This window comes from Syngnathus floridae, chromosome 1 (assembly GCF_059516105.1).
Source record: "Syngnathus floridae isolate MCC-2025c chromosome 1, RoL_Sflo_1.0, whole genome shotgun sequence".
In the NCBI taxonomy this organism is placed as follows: Eukaryota; Metazoa; Chordata; class Actinopteri; order Syngnathiformes; family Syngnathidae; genus Syngnathus; species Syngnathus floridae.
Genome location: NC_142413.1, coordinates 12,271,429 through 12,293,539, shown reverse-complemented (window position 1 = coordinate 12,293,539; position 22,111 = coordinate 12,271,429). Strand labels below are relative to the sequence as shown.

General features: G+C 39.6%; 1 protein-coding gene across 7 annotated transcripts in view; it reads right to left on the bottom strand.

The window, feature by feature from the left end:
- The window catches only part of LOC148404124 (teneurin-2-like), a 193,875-nt gene that overhangs the window by 127,488 nt on the left and 44,276 nt on the right, over positions 1-22,111 (bottom strand). For 4 of the 7 annotated variants that reach the window (XM_088369969.1, XM_088369975.1, XM_088370019.1 and 1 more), the window contains exons 2-4: positions 18,775-19,089; positions 7,879-7,920; positions 6,336-6,629 (exon numbers count right to left, since the gene is read on the bottom strand). In XM_088369969.1, coding sequence (XP_088226095.1) covers positions 6,336-6,629; positions 7,879-7,920; positions 18,775-18,991 — 553 coding nt within the window. In that variant the 5' untranslated portion in view covers positions 18,992-19,089. The remainder of the gene's footprint in view (positions 1-6,335; positions 6,630-7,878; positions 7,921-18,774; positions 19,090-22,111) is intronic. The other 3 variants (XM_088369985.1, XM_088370001.1, XM_088370010.1) reach the window with 1 other exon arrangement.

Genomic DNA, 22,111 nt, shown 5'->3' with positions numbered 1-22,111 from the left:
CGCCCACTTAATTAACTTAGGTGTCTTCACTTAACACATGCGTCTTCACTTAGACGATCAATCAACATTTTCTTTCGTACCAAGAAATAATGAATATGATTAATTGAAACGTAAAATAGAAATAATATATAATTGAGAGCATAATTCAACAAACGGGAAAAAATAAACTGATTTTAACATGAGTGAACATTATTTTTGTTTGGTACGTTTTTGGGGGCATACATATATTGATTTATCTAATACCCAGTATATTCCTTAACTTCTGCATTCAGTCATTTTGCTGGAAAATCTTACCCTGCTGACAGAAAGCAATGCTGAACTTGAATTACAGTACAATCCGGTCTTTTCTTTTATGAAAGAGAAATATGGATGGACGGTACACAAGCACAAAGCAGTGGACTGTGGAGTACAGCTGTAAAATCTACCCTGGGCGTCAGGTGTAAATCAATGTCAAAGCTGGGCCTTATTTCATCTAATGCGTGTTTTAATCATTTCTCCTCCTGATCAATGCTGTTTGAATGAGGCCATCATGCGCAACGGTGGAAATTTACAAGCTCCCCTTTCTCTCGCTTGTGTTTCCAGACGGACATTTTATGAGGCAGTGCAGAGTACGACGGTAAATCTCTTGCTCCACTTTGGCAAAATGAAATCTCCTGATGCTGCTCTTCACACCCGTATTTGTTTGTCTCACTATGATGCTTCCACAAATTGAACGTCTATCAGCTCTGCCAAGTCAACGTTCTACTCGCTTTATTTTAATAGTGTCTGGAAGGTGCTATAAAAGTGAAGTGTCTCGATCCAATACTTGACAGTAGTAAAGTGGAACGAAGGAAAACTTTGGAATCTTTGACCTGCATTTAGGCAACTCATTTAAAAACCTGTATGTGCTTGCCCATGATTGAAGTAAGGAAATTCAACACTCCAAACATCATGTTGTTCTTATCAGCAATATTAATATTGCTTATAATAATAATAATAATTAACATTACCACAACTACTAGTACTTAAATGTACAATTATAGCATTTATAATCATAATTAATAAAATTACTAAAAACTGAACTAAGACATTTCATTGTCCCACGCATTTCGCCCCTTTGTGAGGAATAGGAAAAACATTTTGGATAAATAAAGAGTACATAAAACCAAAGGCATTTACCATTATTTTAGTTTTATGTAGCACGGTGCTTTTTCCTAATTTTACTCAGCCGATGTCACTGTCTTATACATTTAAAAATCAAGCTTGATACATGACAAGATCGAAATGTTTAGTATTTAATTTTGCATTTCGAGATACTTTCACAGTGCATAGTGAACACAGTAGTTTTTGGTTCAAAATTAAAATACTACACTAAACCTTTTCAGGTTTTCAGGCTACAGATCACCTTCAATTTAAGTTGTAAATATGTCAGCAGTGCCGATACAAGGTGCAAAGTTTAATCAAAATTGAATGTACTGCCAATTTACAACTTAATTGTCTTCACTTTTATTTGGACATACCTTCAAGAACTTTGGCTCTAATGCGCTAATGATGCTTATAAAAGTGCAACTGTTTGCTGGTTCGGCATGGGATTTACACATGATTAGTTATTACTGCAACTGCTACCGATGACTAGTCGATTGGCAAAATAATAGTTTGTAGCAGCCCCAGGTGTAAGTTGCCATTGCATAGCCCACATGGATTGGATTAGTGCTCAGCATTTAGCTCTATGTTATTCATGTAACATGCATAAAATGTGCCAGGGAATGCAGAAAATGAAACTTGAATTAGAAATGTGTTTGCGAATGTGTGCGTGCGTGTGGATTTGTTGGCGTGTGTGTAGGGTGGCAGGGCACCCCAGGTAAAACTGTTTCGACCTGCCACTGCTTAACAGTATTCGAAGGCCTGACAAGGCTCAGCATGTGTACTTGTCAAATGTTGAATATTTCATCAAATAAACCCCGCACAGTGCCACAATGAAAAGCCAGTTTGAACAATGGAGACATCATTTCTACAGCTTCTATATCTACTTGCCAAAAGAACCTGCTCACCATTTCTTAGTTTGTTTGGAGAGGATTGAGCTGTGTGATTTTTGGTTTCAGAAAGACAAAGACCTTCTTCCCATATTGAAGGTATTCTAACAATACTATTTCAGAATGTTTGCATGTGTGGGAGACATTAACTGTATGAAGAATAAAACCTGTCTCGATAACAAATTAAAGAGTGTGATCCAGAAGACAGAAATGAGATATCAGTCAAGTGTCGGTCAGGCGCCTTTGCCAGTCTCAACACAATTAACACCAATATACTGTATATCTACTGTGAAGAGGAAGAAATAAATTAAATGGTTTTGAGAACTTTGGGCAGGTTTTATATAGGAAGTGATTCATAGTGTACTATGTAGAAATGGGTAACTGTGTTTTTTTGTGGGTGTGTGTTTGCATAATGCAATAGTGGCTGTTTGAGACTTTCAGTTCTCGATTTTGTTCGACACAAATACCAAATTTGTTGACTTTGTTATCTACAGTCGGGTGTTCTGCAAATCCAAAAGACTGGCAGAAGTACAAACACAAATAGTTATTTACCTAATAATTGTCATTATTTCTATTTTGGTACCCGAGAGCTACAGTAGTGCACAGTTGCACCAATGCGCATTCAGCCGCACGAAGAAACCCGCCTTGAGGGGCAACCTAGACCTTTAAACTGACACCTGTCAGTCATGCCAGCATGCCGAACTGACGGTAGCTGGTGCGACACACAGCGTGAGACAAAAGAAGACAGAGGAAGGAGCTTGAAAGATGAAAAAGGAAGGTGGGGAGGGGATGAAGAGGCGAAGAGGAAGCAAGACTTTGGAAGCTTATTAGAGATGCTGAGAGATGAGAGAAGTGCAGTTTGACGATTTGGCATATCACCATCGTTTTGATTTGTTAGCATGTGTTTATGATGTTTCTCTGTCTGCCTCAGTCAATATCTATTATTAGATTGTCAGATCATCCCCCTGCAATTTTGACACTCTTGTAGCTCCTGCTTCACACATACCCACACGTACCTGTAGCCAAGGAAAACGAAACACACAAATAGTCATTATTTAGGCCCGCGGGAGTCGAATCGTACTTCTGAGCGCTTTGAGGTGCCATCAGTGTCAGATGTTATGTTTGGACCAAGATGCAGGAGCAGAGGTGGGGTGTTTCTCATTTCTCAAAGCGACTAAGTAGCTTAGGAAGTGGCTTTATCAGACAGACTCATGCACATACCGCTCACTTTTATCTGGCTTCCTCTCTGCCTCTGATCTCTTCAATACTCAGACCCAAAGCTTGGAGCTACTGGACCTGCGTAGCATAAACGTTTAAAAATATAAGCTTTTTTTTTCCAATCAGACACCCACGTGCATTTTTTTTTTCAACACTCACTCAAATTGTGTTTAAGGAATAATTCATGTTCCCTAACCAATTGCCATTAGAATGACTTGAATTGACATTTTGCTATTTCCCCCTCTGGCTTAATGTCACTGTGATTTCCTGAATAAAATAACTGTCTCTAGAACACAGAGAACACTCAGAAAAAAGGCAAGGAACCAATATCCGTTAGAGCACAACACATTTTGCTAAATATGATAGTAACAATAATTCAAATGATAAGACTAACCATTTAAAATGTTATAGTCAGGGTATCAGTAAACCATGAACCATTTGATTCCTAATTACAATGCAACAATTGCCAACACATTTGTGCATTAGGTTAGCGATTGCACGGTCATCTCACTGCAATGTGACATTTCCGACATCTAAAGGGGTCATCGTCCTCAAAGACACAGACAGACTAAACTATGTGGTATTGAAAGTTATTTTTCTGACTCCAAGTAGTCGAGAGTCAGTTACTACGCAGTTACTGTTACTATTAATTTGCCAAATAAAAATTAAAAAAAACGCGGAGGCTGCTCTGCTCTCAGCTATGTTGTGGCTTGACTGCGCAGAAGAGATTGTGAGCACATACAACATGTATGTACTTCTCCTTTTTCCCTTTTATCAATTTACCTGAATGTTTGATTATCGAGCAATGAATATTGATTGAGTACTATTTAGTACATCTGTATCAGAATGCATCTAAGAATCAATTATTAATTAAATAAATCAAGAATTAATTTATTTTCCCTCATCCCTACTTCCGAGAAAAAACTGATTTCAGCACAACAAAAACACACTCCCATCATAAGACTAGCAAATGATAGCTCCAATTTAGTGCAATTTTAAAACTTTAATTTTAAAAAGCCTCAAATGGCTTACTGAGGGAGACTGTGGGTGTCTGCAGCAGATATTGCGGTTGTGAGATTAGTTTGGTAATTAACCACGACCAATTATCAGACATTGGGATGAGAGGTGCATCTCAGGTAAGGTGTTTCACAGTGTGTTTAATGGGTCTTGAGGAGTTTGATCAGTTGACAAAAGTCTCAGATTTCGAGGCCCAATAGTCAGACGGATGTTTAAGCACATCTGTTCATGCGGCTGATGAAAATGTAATTAATTAGTTTGGTGTTTGTTTCTTCAATCCACTTTTCATTAACCTCTATTGACACATCTGAGAATCTCACGTGGCGGTTTATGACTACTTCAGGATTAACAAGGAAATTGGATCCTTGTAATAAACAAAGTTGTTGTAGGGCGGCCATTCCCCTCTGGGAACCTTTCAAACTTGCACTGCTGAGAGAAAAAAACACTTCAAAACGATCATGTTTAGTTCTCTTCAAAAAATACAAAATTATGTTTTGGCTCACTAAAATGAGTGGTGAGTTTTCAGCAAATCTGAACGTGAAGAAGAAGGGTAATGTAATAAAACAACAGCTTTATTCTCCAGGCTGTTAGGATCCTGAACTGTCTTCTCCCTTCTGCGTAGCGTCCTGTTTTGTGTTATTTGTCCTTATTTGTGTTATTTGTTTATTTATTATTTATTCATCACTCTTATTTATTCATTGATTGTGCCTTCTTGTTTTATTTTTCTTGTGTTGTTTACTTGTATGTACATTGTGAACTATGTCTTGTCACCATGGGATAGTGGGAACGTAATTTCGATCTCTTTGTGTGTCTTGGCATGTGAAGAAATTGACAATAAAGCAGACTGACTTTGAAAAATAGACTCAACCAAACTATGTACATTCATATCATACAGAGGCTGTACTTGATAAAAGGCAACATAAAGATTTTAAAAAAACCTCAGCGACTGTGTACACAGTTTTCCCATTACGGCAAATTAAATCCAGCAAATATCACCCCCACACTTACACTGCTTTACATCAAAACCTGCAAATGCCAACCAACCCATAGCCTGATATCATATTTGAGATTGTGACAATGCAAGACATGTTTGTTGTCATGTGACGGATCAGAGCTTGAAAGGTAGAGCGGCAATGTTTGAATAGGTATTATAACATGTTTCAGTATGTCACTCACTCGATACCCACGGTTCATGGGGTATTGCAAAATCACACCATGTAGCAACATGATGCCTTGTGTGTAGGGGAAAAAAAAAGGTTTTGTGGCAGAACTGGCAGACCTGTGAAATTCAGGTCAAATTAGATTATAGCAGAAGCTTGATAAAAAACAAAAAACAAACTATATTCACTGCAATCTTTTGCACAGCAGTGTGCAAACTGTTGAGGCCACATCCAAGCATAGTTGCCTATTATGCTACGGCAGTCATGTTTGATAACGTTTATCAAAATATTCCACCTGCAGTATTAAACAAAAAAAGGGTTATAGATTTTGACAAAGTATTGTCGGGGGTAATGCATATGTTAAGAATGAAATGTTTTGGTTTGGTAAGGATCTGGATAAATGTGTATTAACAGAAATGGATTTATTCTTATTTACACAATATGGCATCAATGAAACAGTCCAAAGAGCCTTACCCACGTTCCAATTTGTTTTCCCTTTGTTCATAGTTAATACGGTCAGTGAAGAAATACTAAATTAGCAAATCCAATTGGTCCCGACAAGTTTGCAAAGTACAGTAGTTAAAGAATAAATTGTGTGATGCAGTGCAGTTCAACATCATACGAACCAATAATAAACAAGTTAAACCAATAAATACAGGGTTGTTATCATTGTCATTGTAGAATTGTTGGTCAAGTACTGCTACTAAATCACATTGGAGTGTCTTTGCTGAACCTTATCAAGCGTTTAAGTGTAGTTTACGCTACATAATGATGTTTGTTTTGTTCTGTTGGTGTCAGTCTACTGGGACAACTATTTAAAAGGTTTGGTATAATTAATTTAAGTATTATTTAAGTGTTCTCAGATCAGGTTCTTCATACATATGACTGTGTCTGCATGTTATTTTGACAACCCATCGAGTAGCCCTACCAGATTCGTCTTCAGACTTGTTGTCATTCTCAGAGTCGGTGAGGGTCAGAGCAGAGTTCTCGTGGCTGGACACTCCGGAGCTGCGACGGGACTTCACCCTTCCTCCTCCAGTCCAAAGTTGGATGGCTCTGTCTGGGGACAGGGGCCCATCTGGATCAGAGTCTGCGTCGGAGCCGGCGCTGAGGGAATAGCCTCTTTGGAGCAGGCCCAGTTCAGGACAGTAGGGGACAGCGGCGGGATGAGGAGCGGGTGTTTGATCGCACACTCCCAGTTCAGCCAGGTTAAAGTTCCCCCCTACGAGTGAGATGCAGCAGTTACACAGGTGAAGTGAACGAATGAGGTGGGTAACCGCAGTAAACATGGTAAATGGAGCCATTTACACAAGTGCTGAGACAAACAAACAGGCCGACTGGCATACAAATCTACAATCACACGCAGAGAGGCAAACTAATTTCTAAAACTATGGAAGAGGTGGCTGAGAATTGCTATTGTTGATGCACTCAGGAGAAAAAAGATGACACAGCATGAATGAGCTACACACTACAAAGAGCTGCTGGAAGGAATACTGTACGTGCTGATCTGCAGCCTTGTTGTGAACTCCTTAAAAAGTGTTGGTCCTTCACTTTATGTCTTCTCATTTGCACTTAAAAGATGTTGATCAAAGTGTCGTACTAAGGAAGCGGCGATGCAGCCTTCTGGTCAAAACACCTCACCTTGAAATTCCTGCAGACATACCAGTGTTGCCTAATACTGTCCCCACCTCACCCGCCACCCGTTTAAGACAAACTGACTTGTCTCGCCTAAAATAATTATAGAAAATTATCCAAATTAAAGCACATCAAAGGAGATCAATAGCAAAGTAGGGGAGCCCAATTAAATGCGGGCTGAAGAAAAAGCAATTAAGGGAAAAGGCATTCTCATACAGTTTATCCTTTATAGTAATTAAAAGAGTATTGTGGATGCAATCTCTCACGATCAGCTGTTGGGTTAGCGGAATCAGAGGGAAAAAACAGTTCACTTCATTAGCAGTTTGTGAGGAAGTGGGGATGAGACCGGCGACGAGCAGGCGTCATGGTGCTGGCATACTATATGAATGAGCTCGCTGAGAATCACACAGCTGCATGACTCGGTGAACTGTGACTCATCACGAGCAATCAGAAAGTGAAGAATTAAAGTGATGAAATTCATCTGCTTGAGCTCCTCATCTGCTCTTTAAAATCTGAAGAAGCGAGCAAACACATGGAGAGGGAGGACCTCTTGAGAAACTTGGAGTGGTAAAGAAAAAACTTAATTCTAAACAGCCACGGAAAACAGCTAGCGAGAGCTTGCCAAGCTTCTAAACAAATGCATGGAACCAAACAATACGACACAAGAGTGAATACTACCAGTAGTCTTCTTCTTCGGTTGTCTTCCTCCCACTTAATAAAAAAACAAAAAGACTATAAACTATTTATGTACCACAAATGCGTAGCTCTAAGATCGATTTCTACTACAATTCTAATCTCTAAACACAAGCTCTACGTCCTTGTTGTTGTTACCATACCTGAGATGAAGTATCGAAGGACGGGAGAAAATTCCAGGAGGCCTAAGAAAGTAAAGCAAACGAAGAAGCCGGCATAAGGAATGTAACGTTCTACCTCCAAAAAGCATTCTTCAAGTAGCTAAATTTTCCCTCTATTTTATGCTGTGAATTTTGCTACACATATCAACCGCTACATCACACAGGCTGTCAATCCACACAATTAACATCCCACAAAATGTGATTACATATGAAAAAAAAGCATTCTTCGCAAAATATTTACTATTCAAAAACCTAGCTATAGAGAAAATAGCTAAATGAAAAAAAAATACATGTTCCCTCTATTTTATGCTGTGAATTTTGCTACACATATCAACCACTACATCACACAGGCTGTCAATCCACACAATTAACATCCCACAAAATGTGATTACATATGAAACATCCAATCACTTTGTAATCCCATGAGTGGTGGGCCTAGTCCCGTGCTCAAGTGATCTACATGCAGTCAAAGAAAGATGGATTGGTGCAAGATTCTACAGCAGACATGAAAATCTATCTCACTTAGTACATAACCAGAAACCCCATAACATGTTTGTTACCTGATATTATGACAAATGTGGAGGGGCAATGTTGTGCAACATTTTAATCAGATCAATGTCCTTCTCATTCACACCACATTGCAATTGTATACGTATAGTGTAGTATATTGTTCTGCACTCATGGGCCCGAATAGCAGGTACACCTGTACAAAAAAGAGCCAAAGAAACTGTCTTAGAGGTATTTTTCATTACGTTTGTCGCGCTCCTGGCTTTGTCTGCATTGGAAATTTAACACCAATTTACATTACAGTAAATTACTGTTAGACTACTACACAACACATATGCAGTTTTGAATACGGACAATGCCTTTGCATTTTCTTGTATTAGTGATTTGGGTAAGGACATTGATGGGGGCAACTAAAACTGTGGAAATTCATGAAACTGGATTTCATAAATGTCATGTTTGCTTTTTCATGCCTTTTGACACAAGGAATTAGGGTTGTTATGTGACTGAAGCCGCAGAGGGCCTCCATAAAGTAATCATTTGGGGTTCATGCTTCACACATCATACCTCAGAAAAATAAGTTACACATGCGGCTGGATGCATTAGTTTTGATACTCCGCCGTAGTTTGCAGTCATCCATTACACTAAATGTACTTCCCCTGATAAAAGTCATTATGGAAGTGTGTGGTTGCAAATGTGTGTAATTTAGTGCATCTGTGTGCTTGTGTACACGTGTAATTGTTTGTGAGTAGGCACTCTTGTGGGATGGTACTGCCTGTCATTAAAAAATAATTTGTGCTTGTTAGCAGTTTGACAGGCAGTCTGTCTGCAGTAACTTTACACTCTTGGTTGATGTCTTCTCACTCCACATGGTTGAACTCTTCAATAAACGGTGGTCCTCAATGATTGCAATTATGGTGCTTTTCTTGCGATCCAATCATTTACACAGTGCCCGCCAACAGCCAACAAAGCATTTTGAGCTTTGGTGATTTACAACTCATTTTGATTTTGGTTCTTGATTTGCACACTTGCACAGAAGTGATTTGCTCCACGATAGCAGATAAAAATCAGAAAGTGTGGCATTGGTCTTAGAAGGTGCCTCAACAACTAAGCAGAGAATAGCTAAAAATCACGTCTTTTCACCGGTAGTTACCTTTTCTGAGAAATTGCCTGTTTGGGAGGTTAACACTACCCCTTTCACCTATAGCCAATTGTCACATTTTACCAACAGTTAACATCTTTTATGAAAATTAACTTTTCTTCACGGTTGTAGAGAATACACTAGGGATGCAACGATACAAAAATCCCACAGTGAAATATTGTCTTATTGTAAAAAAAATGGAGAAAAATGTCAGTGTATATAATTAAGTGCCGGGAAAGTTAAGAATAAACATTTGGTAACTGAACACAAAATACATAATACAAAATTTTATGTTGACTTCAATTTTGACTTATTGCGATCACCAAGAATTATTGTAATCAAAGAAAAACAAATAATGTTCCGCACAGCATGTCCCCCATCCTCAATGAATGTTTGTAATAGTTGTGGTGGAGTTTATACAGTATGTCCCAAAACGTACGTTATCGTTTCCATCAACCGATCCATGGAGGGAAAAACATTGAAGATCATTGCAAAAGCCGTTAGACGTCAAATTCAAAAGCATTATTGCGAATTTTTTTTAAAACAAGATAATACGGGGCGGCTCGGTGGAGCACTGGGTAGCACGTCCGCCTCACAGTTAGGAGGGTGTGGGTTCGGTTCCACCTCCGGCCCTCCCTGTGTGGAATTTCCATGTTCTCCCAGTGTCCGCGTGGGTTTTCTCCGGGCACTCCGGTTTCCTCCCACATCCGAAAGACATGCTTGGTAGGCCGATTGAGCACTCCAAATTGTCCCTAGGTGTGAGTGCGAGTGCAGATGGTTGTTCGTCTCTGTGTGCTTTGCGATTGGCTGGCAACCAGTTCAGGGTGTCCCCCGCCTACTGCCCGATGATGGCTGGGATAGGCTCCAGCACGCCCGCGACCCCCATGGGAACAAAGCGGTACAGAAAATGGATGGATGGATGGAAGACATTACAGTATTTTCAAAACCATCATATTTCTAATATGTACTGATCAAATTATATGTCTTCTCTAACTTGTACTGTCAGTACCGAAAGGAAAGTGGTTTAAACGAAAACAGTTTTTTAGTTGCCTTTTTCTGTAAGCCGTCCAGATTTGGATATTTTTCATTGTTTGCAGTAATATTTACCATGCATGTTAAAAGGTCATTAACTTATGAGCTGACTCCCACTAGGAGTGTTTATTCATGATGATACCATTTACAGGTTAATCGATAAATAATGTCATTCAAATGCCAAAAGTAAAGAACTATTTCAGTTTAAGCTTGTCTGAAACACAGCATAATTCTTTAGGTGAAGATGAGGTGACTGTATTTGTTCTAAAACAGGACAGACGCAATCTAATGCGCCTGCTTCTAATGCCATTGACCCTTCGCTTGCATGTTGAGATTGTTCGTTTGCACTCTTGATGGATCCAGTCACTCGCAGCTCCACACTCATTAAAGACTGCAGATAGCACTCACACATGCACGCGTATGCGCACATATTTTATGATTGCTATTCAGCCTCCATCAGAGTGGTCTGTTTCAAGCAAATGTTTATGTAAATAGCTGCTTTTAAAGTGCACCCTCTTTGTTACCATTGTAATCGAATTAGGGGGCTAAAAAAAAGAAAATGATTATGTAAACATGCAAAAAGGGCTCCGGAGACAATTGCAGGAGTTTGAGATGGAGAAAATTCAAGAATTTACATACAAAGTAAAACTGGTCATTGAATTCACTTTGTGAAAATGAGGTGGCTTTGTTCAGCCTATACATGCAGAAAAAAGGCTCGAGGTAAGCCCATGATAGACATAGATCATAAGATGAGGCAGTAAAATCCTGGTTATGGCAAGCAGCGTAGAGCGTCGACATGGACAAACTCTGTGATGAATGACAAGGTATATAATGAAAGTACCCAATCACCAAGGAGGAGAGTAAGAGAATCACTTTGCTTTGACTGGAATACATGTTTTACCTTGAGGGCTCAAGGTCACCTGTGAGAACGAGTGGTGTATGTGGGAATCTGTGCACCATTATCATCAAACTCCCTTGCATAACAAAACATGATTATAACCAGAGTTTAGTGGTTAGGTAGTTACATACATCATGGATAGGAATGTGATGGAATTAAATCTCTGGTTACCGATGTTGCTTATGAAAAAAAAGTTTACATTATCATCAGACAATAAAATCCAAGATCCAAGCAAGAACCACTTTTACAAAGACGACAAAAAATAATGATGGCTAGTTTTACTGGCTAAATTCTAAATTCTAATTTGCGCAGTTGGTTAACAATTTCAAAGTTGTACAAATAGAAATCTGAAGCTGCACTGAACATATCAGTGGGCACAAGAAACACTCACAAAGAACAACAAAGGAGAGAAGATCTACTTCTCGGTGGGTGTGACCAAGGTAAGAGGTCAGAATTTTAATTTTTAGAGGATACAGCAAATAAAATGAACTGATGTAGTAAAATGGAGAGTAGACAAACAGCTAAGGCACATTAATGGGCAATGCTAACACTAAAATGTATGAAGAGTAGAAAAAGGACAGAAAAGTGGAGGCTTCCAACAAGCCTGGTGTCATGAATGTTTACAAATAAAATAGATGTTTTCAGACAAAACTGATGAATGAGTTAACATACTACGTTTTCGGAGCCGTCTTCAGGCAAAATATTCTCTTGTTCTTAACATGTATAAAAGTGCATGGCAACTATAGCTGTAATTGTAGTTAACTGTAGAAAACTGCAGCATTTCACAGCTTGACAGCTAGCTGGATGTGTTTACCCTCCAGAGCTTGCGATGATCAAAAATAAAGCTATCACAGTGATTACTGTACTTATAATGTGACCAGAAATAAACACCACCAAATGAATACTAATGTTGTTAGTGCTCCGTGGATAAAGCAACTGTCTATTTGCTGACTTTAAATTGCAATAATGTGCAGGTAATCGCTTGCTGTGCTCCTACTAATTGGACCAAATCAGCAAATGCAGACTAAAACAATTGTTTTAACATACCCATAACTCATTTGCAATTACCTTAACATTGTGATGGCACCACCTACTATGGTGCTGTCATGAGCAGAGAGGAATTGGAATGAATATGTTGGATGCTCTTTATCACGGCTCTGCAGACTCATCAATATGAATGTCATTATCTGACAGTAGGGTGAGGGAATATACGCTATATCAACTTAATTAGGCCATTTAATTACCTCATAATACAATGATATGATTTACACCAGCTATTGTGGCTCCCCGACGTGCTCTTAATTTAACTCTGAAACCTTCGACATTTTCACAGGTTCTTTTGGCTTTAATACAAAAAATACACTATGTCCTAAACAGACTGCTATTTGGTCATATCTGAGACATCATCATGTTCAAACAGACTCATCATTCACCATTGGTGATTACTTTCTGACTCCAATTTTCCAGTTTACAGCCGCTGACTACTATACATCTCATTTGTCATCTGAAAACGCACTTTCACAAACAGATCTAACCAAATGCAATGTATATTGAGACATTTTAGGTCCATAATAATTCCAAGTTTTATAACAAATCCTTCAGAAATTGCATAGCATTGTATCTTGTTAAAGACAAAATTTAACACCTTAGCAACATTTCCCTAATGGTGCATCATGGTCAAACACTACCCACACTTTCCAACTGACATTTGATCCTTTGGTAGCCATAGAACCTGCAGGAGCTCTTGCACCTACTAATGAGGTGCCTAATGTAGGAGTGAAAAATGTCACCAGTTCTTGGTTCACTCTGCCCCTGCCCAGAGGACAGCAGTCTGGTTGCTACAATACATGACAGGACATGACAATGTAATGATTCTGTCGGAAGGCTTGTTACTGAAGATTGTACTGTATTGTTGAGCAGTGAAACAAGCTCATTCTCCGAGAAGGACACAGACTATGCTTTTCATCAATCGTTAAAAGCTGGAAGATACAGAGATAGGAGATTTGTGTTTAATCGTTCATTCTTTTATGAACTTTTTATTCATCTATTAACTGTTTTAATACATCAAATGTATACACAACACGTACAGTATTTGCTGTGAGAGGATAGTTGATAATAAGTATGATTAAGTTTGGAAACTGAGTTTTTTTTTATTATCTTGTCTAAAAAGAAAACAATAAGTAAAATTTCAAACTAACTCTCTTTCAGCGATAATAGCGTTCCTTTCATGATTCGTCCCTGATTCAAAGATAACTATGGGTTGTATGGCTGGTCTCAGGTAAAACAAATCCTCAACGTAATGTGAAGTTTTTCTCCTTGAATCAATTACATCCGGCGGCAGCACCAGCGCAGTGAAATGTGACACATGGCAACATCAGCCGGGCAGCAAATCATTGGCACCGGTATAATTTGTGTGACTGAGGCCAGGGCATAACGAGTATCAAAAGTGACTTATGCATAAGAAATGTGACATATATCCAAACACCAACACCTACACGTATACACAAATTCTGCGGTGGGGGAACAACATTAATTATACCTTTAGAGACAAGTGACTCAGCCGAGTGGGGGAAAGCACTTGATAACAGTGACATTTACAATCTGCCTCATTTATCAAAGGCTGCCAAAGCAGAGTCAAAAAGGGTCATTACACAGTAAACATAGATTAACTCAATCATGCAATCAGCATAGTTTGGTGATCATTTAATTTTACCACAGGAAAATCCCACATCAGTAAACCCATTGTTAGCCATCCATTTTCTTACCTAATATTTGAATGTATGTGCTTGTAAAGTAAATTCCATTATCATTATGATTTTGTTTCTCAAATATTAATTCTATTTACTTTGCTAGATAGTTGATATGCAACTGGTGTCACGATGCCACAGAGCATAGAGGTGATTGATAAACTAAAGACTAGACCAGGCCATGCTCTGTCCATGTACTGTATGCAATGCAATTCTTCATGCATAATGAAGGAGGTATATAGGACGGTGCTCCTTTGACACTACAAAACATTTGCATTTCAACTTTTGTTGGAAAATGGTTTGAAAGAGACCAATTGTACAATACTCTGAACAAATACAGGCATCGCAGGTGAGTAGGAGTGTGATGAGCACCAGGACACTTTTCATTGACTCCTCTGCTTTATTGCTGTAGCTATGGGAAGCTTTAGAGCATCAGCAGCTGGCAGAGACACCAAATGCCAGGGAGGAGACAAAAAGGGAAAAGGAGATGAATTGTAGCTAATCTCTTCTCCATTTATTTTTAATGGCATGCAGCTGCATTGTATTCTATTTGATCATCAGTTGTCTGGGTGGGTGGACTACTCTGCATGGACGCGCAGAAACACCAACTTAAAGTAATACACACTCCTTTCATATTTAATTCAAATTCTATATACACTACTCCCAGATTCTTCCAAGCTACACACAAGGCAAATAATGAACAACATGAGGGAGAAAATCAGCAGTATTTATAGCAGTAGAGCTTTAGAGCATGTACCACACACGTGTGGCCAACATATTCTAAAACACTGTTGCCTAGCGGTACCTCAAAATTGGAAAAGGCTTAATTCCAAATGAAGAGATAGCGTTATGAGCGGGAGCTGTGGTTGCTCTGATGGAATTTGCGAGGTCTTCTAAATATAAACAGACAAGGAACAGCAAAACCTTCTCTAGCCAACCTTCAGAAGTTTTTGCTCGTCATTACATCAGCAACATGAATGATGCCGAGACAACATGGCAAGGGATATTGTACAGAACCTTTCTTCAGAACGGTAAAAAAAAGGGTAAAGAAACAGCATTGTCAGTATTGATAAGTTGCGCAAGGAAATTGAAAGACATCGTTAAGGATTTGGAGAAATGTGGCTTTTAAGTGAACAATACAGGGAGGGAGGAGGTCAACATATCTCTTTTTTTTTTTTCATTTTGTCTGTCTTTCAGTTGGTATACGTTCAAGAACAGGATAACATTTGGGTTCACAGTGGCAGTCCATCCAATTATAATAAGTTTTAACAAAATGGACATGGCTGTTAGGGTTGAGTCTTGAGCAATAATAATAATAATAACGATACATTTTATTTGTTAGGCGCCTTTCAAGACTTCGAAGGTCGCTGAGTTACATCTGCGTTGTTTTATGTCTGTGCTGGAGCTGTTCACAAATGACTTGGGAAGAGAAACAGGTGCTGCGGGGGTGATTTATTATTGGCCACAGTTCCTCTTTCGTTACAAATCCTAACTTTTAAAGTCAACTTTTTTCCTAGTCGTTCACATCAAAAGTTCAAAGCAAAATACTAAATGTCTTGTTTAAAGTCACAATTTGTTCTTTTTTCCCCCATTTTCTAAAAAGTGAAGAGAATTCGAACTGTTAGGGTTTGTAAATCTGAAGATGACAACACATAAATAAAAGGCAATTCCTGTGTTGAGATGACGGATGATGCCTATAGAGCTCAGATAGTTGAAAAGAAAATGTGCAGACTGGAATAAATGTATGAAACAGAGTAAAGACACAAAGAAGACAGCACTGCTTTCAAAGTTATGAAGATGACCAAGCTTTGGTAACATCGTTATATGGCAAGAAAAATTATATATAAGAAGAGTGAGGCTAAGAAAACAGAAGACAATAAATGAGACATTGAAATGTGACAGACAAGGGTTGTTGTTGATTAAGGCTACATAAAATGCATGTAGGGGCTTCTACTGTAGAATATTTATTCAACACCTTTAAGTGTGTTTTGTATTAGTTTAACAGATAACATTTCTGATATTAAACAGATGGCATGATGTGACTTTTTTTTTTAGATTGTTTTGAGACAGCAAAATACAGGATAAGTTCAGGTCCTGTCTACGACAGCAATGTGTGAATGCATCCAGCCCCTCACTGTGTAGCATTATGCATCTTAAATTATCATACACCCCCCCATCAAGATCTTCATTGTAATAAAGTCACCATCTGTCCGTCCATCCGTCTGTCAGTCTGTCCGTCCGTCCATCAGTCCGTCCATCAGTCCGTCCGTCCGTCCGTCCGTCCATCCGTCCGTCCATCCATCCATCCATCCATCCATCCATCCATCCATCCATCCATCCATCCATCCATCCATCCATCCATCCATCCATCCATCCATCCATCCATCCATCCATCCATCCATCTTTTCAAAATGGTGAATATATGACAAAAATGCTATTCAATTTACAATTACTGTGTCTAATTCCAAAACTGTTCAGCTGCTGATTTTCCCACTTTGTCTCTGCCACATTTTCTGTTTCCCGAGCTCTCCTCCTCCTGTGGTGTCACAGTCCTTATGGTGCTGCAACACTGTTGGTCTCCTGTGGCCACACTTCCCACGATGAATCTGTGGTACTGGGCTTTTGACAGAGCTGATAGGCTGAGAGGACTTCAGTATTGACCAGCCTCCGCCTGGTGCGATGTCAGCACAGTGCAGCATTGAAGCATGGCTGACCGACATACATCACTGATTTTCAGTCTTTCATCCATGATGCCACTCAATTTTTTTTTCCTTGCTGTACTATATATGCCATCTATACGACAAAATGTCTATTTTTTTATATTCACCATTTATGTTTGCTGTTACATACGTATAATCCTAATAAAAGTTCATTGCTCACATTGTTTACTTCATAGACAAAAAAATAGAGCACAGATATATCCAACTGAGTCTGACTCCGTTCAATACTTATACTGCCGTTTTATATCTCTGCAATATACAAGTGAGCGCCATGTGCACGTGCATAGACATCATTTTTAAGGCAAGCAGAGCCATTTTGAAAAGATGGATGGATGGATGGATGGATGGATGGATGGATGGATGGATGGATGGATGGATGGATGGATGGATGGATGGATGGATGGATGGATGGATGGATGGATGGATGGATGGATGGATGGATGGATGGATGGATGGATGGACGGACATTGTTGTATCTTTACAATTTTCACTTTCATTTTATACAGTAAATATTAATCAACAGATACAGTATACTGTAGTGTACAGTATGCCAGCCTGAATTTATTTCAGGCTACTACAGTCTCACTAAAGTTAAAAAGTTAAAGTCCCAATGATCGTCACACACACACAACTGGCTGTAGTGAATTTTGTCCTCTGCATTTAACCCATCCCCGTGTGATTTTGATCCATCCCCTGGGGGATAGGGGAGCAGTGAGCAGCAGCGGTGCTGCACTCGGGAATCATTTGGTGATCTAACCCCACAATTCCAAACCTTAATGCTGAGTGCTAAGCAGGGAGGCAATGGGTCCCATTTTTATAGTCTTTGGTATGACCCGACCAGAGTTTGAACCCACAACCTTCCTGTCTCAGGGAGGACACTCTACCATTAGGCCACTGAGATGGCCTGTAGAACCATTTTCAGAAATGTCACTTGAAAAATATGATAGCGAGCTGCGGCTTGATCTCACAATATTGACAGGGCTATAACTAATAAATTGAAGTTGGCTAAATACAAGCTTTTGAAATATTTTTTAGTTTAATTCTTAATTTTAATTTTTTTCATGCGCACAACTTTATTTTTCAATTTAGTCCATAATATGTTGATAAACAATTTAGTGTGATTTAATAAACACACGCCCATGGGCGTCATTAACCCAATACATATTCTCATATGTCAGCCAATCACTGTGGCAAACTAGCCTTGGTTGTCTTACAAATTATAATTTTTTCATATCCCGTACCGATACCAATACTCCAGGGCCCGAGAATGGTATGCTAATCCAATTCTTTTTGCCACAGTAAAAGTTGTTAATGCGTAGATGTAATTTGATTGATACTGACACCTAAAAACACCGCATTCACCGTACAAAAACTGCTCAAGTGATAAAAACATAGGGATATGGCAACCATGGAGACATGTGTGTTTGTGCTATGGCATGTCACACATAGTGAAGCTGAGTATATATAGAGTGGTTCTGATAGAAAAAAGAAAAATGCTGATCCTTTGGCCTGGATTTGACCCGATACCAATCGATCAGAACGGATAATCTCATAACAATGGCTTTTTTTGTGCGATTTGAACTTTTCTCAGATTTCAGTTCTTTCGTCATGTTAGAATGTTCTGGTGCAACGACATCACACAATGCAACTTAACCATCAATGCCATTTGTGAGAAAATTATCTAATATGTACATGGCATGACAAAATACCATAATATGAATAAAATGGAAATAATCCAAATAATGATTGTTTGGCCTTGGTAAGGCTTTACATGCAGTGTATCATGTCCAGCAGAGCATGGATAATCCCCAAAGTGCTTTGTCCCCAAATACCCACCTTGTCTTGGGTATTCATCAGCCTCGTGGTGAACAAGGTTGGTCACACAGCCACTGTAATGCAGCCTCTGCTCCTGCTCGAATGCCTTGAGTGTCTCGCTGGAGCTGTAAGACTTCTGGGTTGGCACGCGACACTCATCTGCATCCAGGGATGAGGTGTTATAAGGAGAGTCCTTGGAGTGGCTCAGGGAGTGTTGCCTTCGGTCCTTCAGATCCATGACGGTGTGTGCAAGGGGGGAATGTTCTGAAGCAGGGTTTGGAGACGGCTCTAAGACGCCAAGTTGGCCTCACTAGAATTTGTCTTCACTTCTGTGACCTGGACAATGGGAAAATGGGACAGATTAATTCCCTCTTGTTCCCTCTTGGTGAAGTTAAGCAAAACTCAGTTTGGTGAATGTGCAGTTAATCGAGCAGACAAATATGCAACATACATGAATAGTGATAGTGATTTACTGCATAGTCATTGTGCAGAAAACTCATAATCACTCACATAAATGGCTGCTACAGCTAAGCCTCAATTTTATGCAAACTTCGGGGCCCAGAATTTGGGAATTGTGTTAACCCCAAAAATGCGTTATTAGAAAGTCTTGGAAGGGCAAAACATTTCAGAGCCATGCATACGAGTGTGTTAGAAAATTGCAGTAGGGAAACTGTACAGGATACAAGTGTTTGCATTTGGAGGATAACATCATTGTTCTGGGTGAAAATTAATACGATATAATTTATCATGTAATTTTTGTTTTGTTGTTACCCTGCCTCTGCTTACTGCTGGTGGGTTTCTTCCATTTTGCTAATGTACAACCTTTATGTTATTGGTGCGGTCTTTTTAAGAGAGTTGGACAAGGGGTTGACGGGAGTGAGGAACATGGAAGGCAAAAAAGAAAGACACCCCATTGCGTAGTCAAAAGTAGAAACTGTCACTTATCTTTTTGACGAAAATAATTGGGGTCTGTTAGGGTTTTCCAGGTTATCTTTATCATAGGATTATGTTGGAATGCAACAGGTAATAAATACCTTACCTTGTCCTCCTTATCACAAGGTCGTAAAACATCCCCTGACATGTTTAGACTAGAGGACAAGGGCTTTAGCCAGTTTACCCAAACCCCCACTCTGTTTCTCTTAATAAATATCCCATCGCAGGAACGAGGGTTCAGACTTCCTTCCTTGAACGAGTGAACTCTCCACCTGCAGGTGTCTAAAAAGGACTTGCTTGTCTCCCGTGTGGTTCTTGCAAAATAAGTTGGAGTGAGCAAATCTCTAACAGGGTCCATGACCAAACGGTGATTTTTAATTAATTTTGTAAGTTTATTAAGCAACCTAATCCAACAAACAAAACATCTATATATGAAAACATTTTTTTTGTGCTCAAGGGAGTAGGAAGAAGTCCAAGGACTTTTTCTTAGGTAACACTTCTTTACAGTTAACAAGGAACCATTTGATGTAGAATCGAAGCGTGTAAAATCTAGGATTAACTGTATGTGTCAATATGTGTGAGGCTGGTTTAAAATGTTGAGCCAGAGCTCAAATCTATGACAAAATGTCATCGAGTTAGCCTCAGCCCTGCATGAATACAATTTACAATAAAGGGAGAATAATAATGACCAAAGGGGTCAGAGAAATAAAGAAATACTGTACAAGAAAAACAAAGACAGAATAAAAAAAGGAATAATGATTATTATGATTACAAAAGAGTAAAAGGGGAAGGAGGAGTGAAAGGTAGACAGATTCAACAGGAAGGACATGAGAACGGGAGAAATGACTTAAGGGCATTGCTAGTCTCTCCCTCATTATTACAGTGAGAATGAATCCCACTCCCTCTGAGGCTGTAAGGGATAATCAAACACCACCAGGCAGAGACATGCACATAGAAAAATTCACAAACATGCACGCACACAGCTACAGAATGGATCCAACTATGCATGCACAAACATTTGTTTCACGATCTTAACACAGTCAAACCTAAAATTCAACACAGATAATCATATACACTGCCTCTAACACCTCAGTTGTCCATTGTCATTTCATCACAATCAGCCAGCCTCCTTTAGATGCATTCACATCTTATAAATGTGGACACAGATTATATATTGTGACGCTAACACAGCATGATACAAGTGCAGGAGCCTGGAGCGATGTAGTACATTAGCAGCCAAAGATCAAAGTGCAACAATACAACAACCAGCAGTAATTGACAGCAATGCCCCCAGCAGCTGCCAGTACGGGGTATTTAAGGTAATAAATAGACTGGCCTGGTTTCGCCTGCTGGAGCTTAAAGGAAGTCTGCTCCACCCACTGCATTACAGCAGCGCATTACATTTTTACAACTCCCAGTCTGGAGAGTATTTGTCAATATCAGGGTAGGCGAGAGCTTTCCAAAAATGACATATAAATGGATTCTGAAAATGTAATGTAACTAATTGCACACTGGATCGGCTTGAAGGAGACTGAGAGGGAAAAAGAGAGAGTCCAGAATGGGAGTCAATCCTTTCAATGAGGGCTCATTTTAAAATGCTTAGTAGGTAGTATTGAAAGTGCCCTGCTATGCGCATTGATTAACAGTAGGATTTAAGTCTCATAAAGAGCTCATTATGCTCCGGTATCCATCACACAAGCTATTAGGGTGCTTCACCTTAATGTGTTTGTACCTTGAATGGAGAGTGAGGAAATCGAGAGGGATATAGTGGGGACACTGGCTGGCATTATGCACATAATGTGTCAAGAAAGCTTAGTGCAAGTGTCTTTGTGTGTGGGGGTGCATGTGAGTGTGTGTGTGTGTGTTTGTGTTTGTGTGACCATCACACGGTCCGTCCCTTGTCGTGGGGTGATGGCTTGAGTGCCTCTGTGACCCCGAGAGCTATACCAGCGAGTGCGCAAGCACCTTGTACAGACACCCATGCTGGACAGGTCATAGGGTAGAGGTGAGACAAACTGGACTATACATGTAATTACTCCAGTCACAGGTAAATTCTCCCACTGCCTTGTGGGTTAGCCTTTTGAGGCAAGACTAAGGGAGCAAACCCTAACAGAAAATCAATGTGGTGGTGGTGCACGATAGGCGGGCCGAAACAGAACTAGGACCCGGCAGCCGCTTGCAGCCTAGGTAAAGAACTGGTTGTCTTGGGCTCACCCATGCAACCAGCCCCTCCTCATCGGGGTGCTATGAGGGAGGGTGCACCCCCTACAGCACTTAAAAATGTTCTTTGCACAAAAAACAGGCGTTGTATGCCAGTGGAGCACCAGCACTCCTCCCAATCCACAAAATCTTTACCTACACACGAAAAGGTCTGTCTACCCGCCCATCTGCATTACCACCCTCCTCTACAGCTGTGAGTCATGGG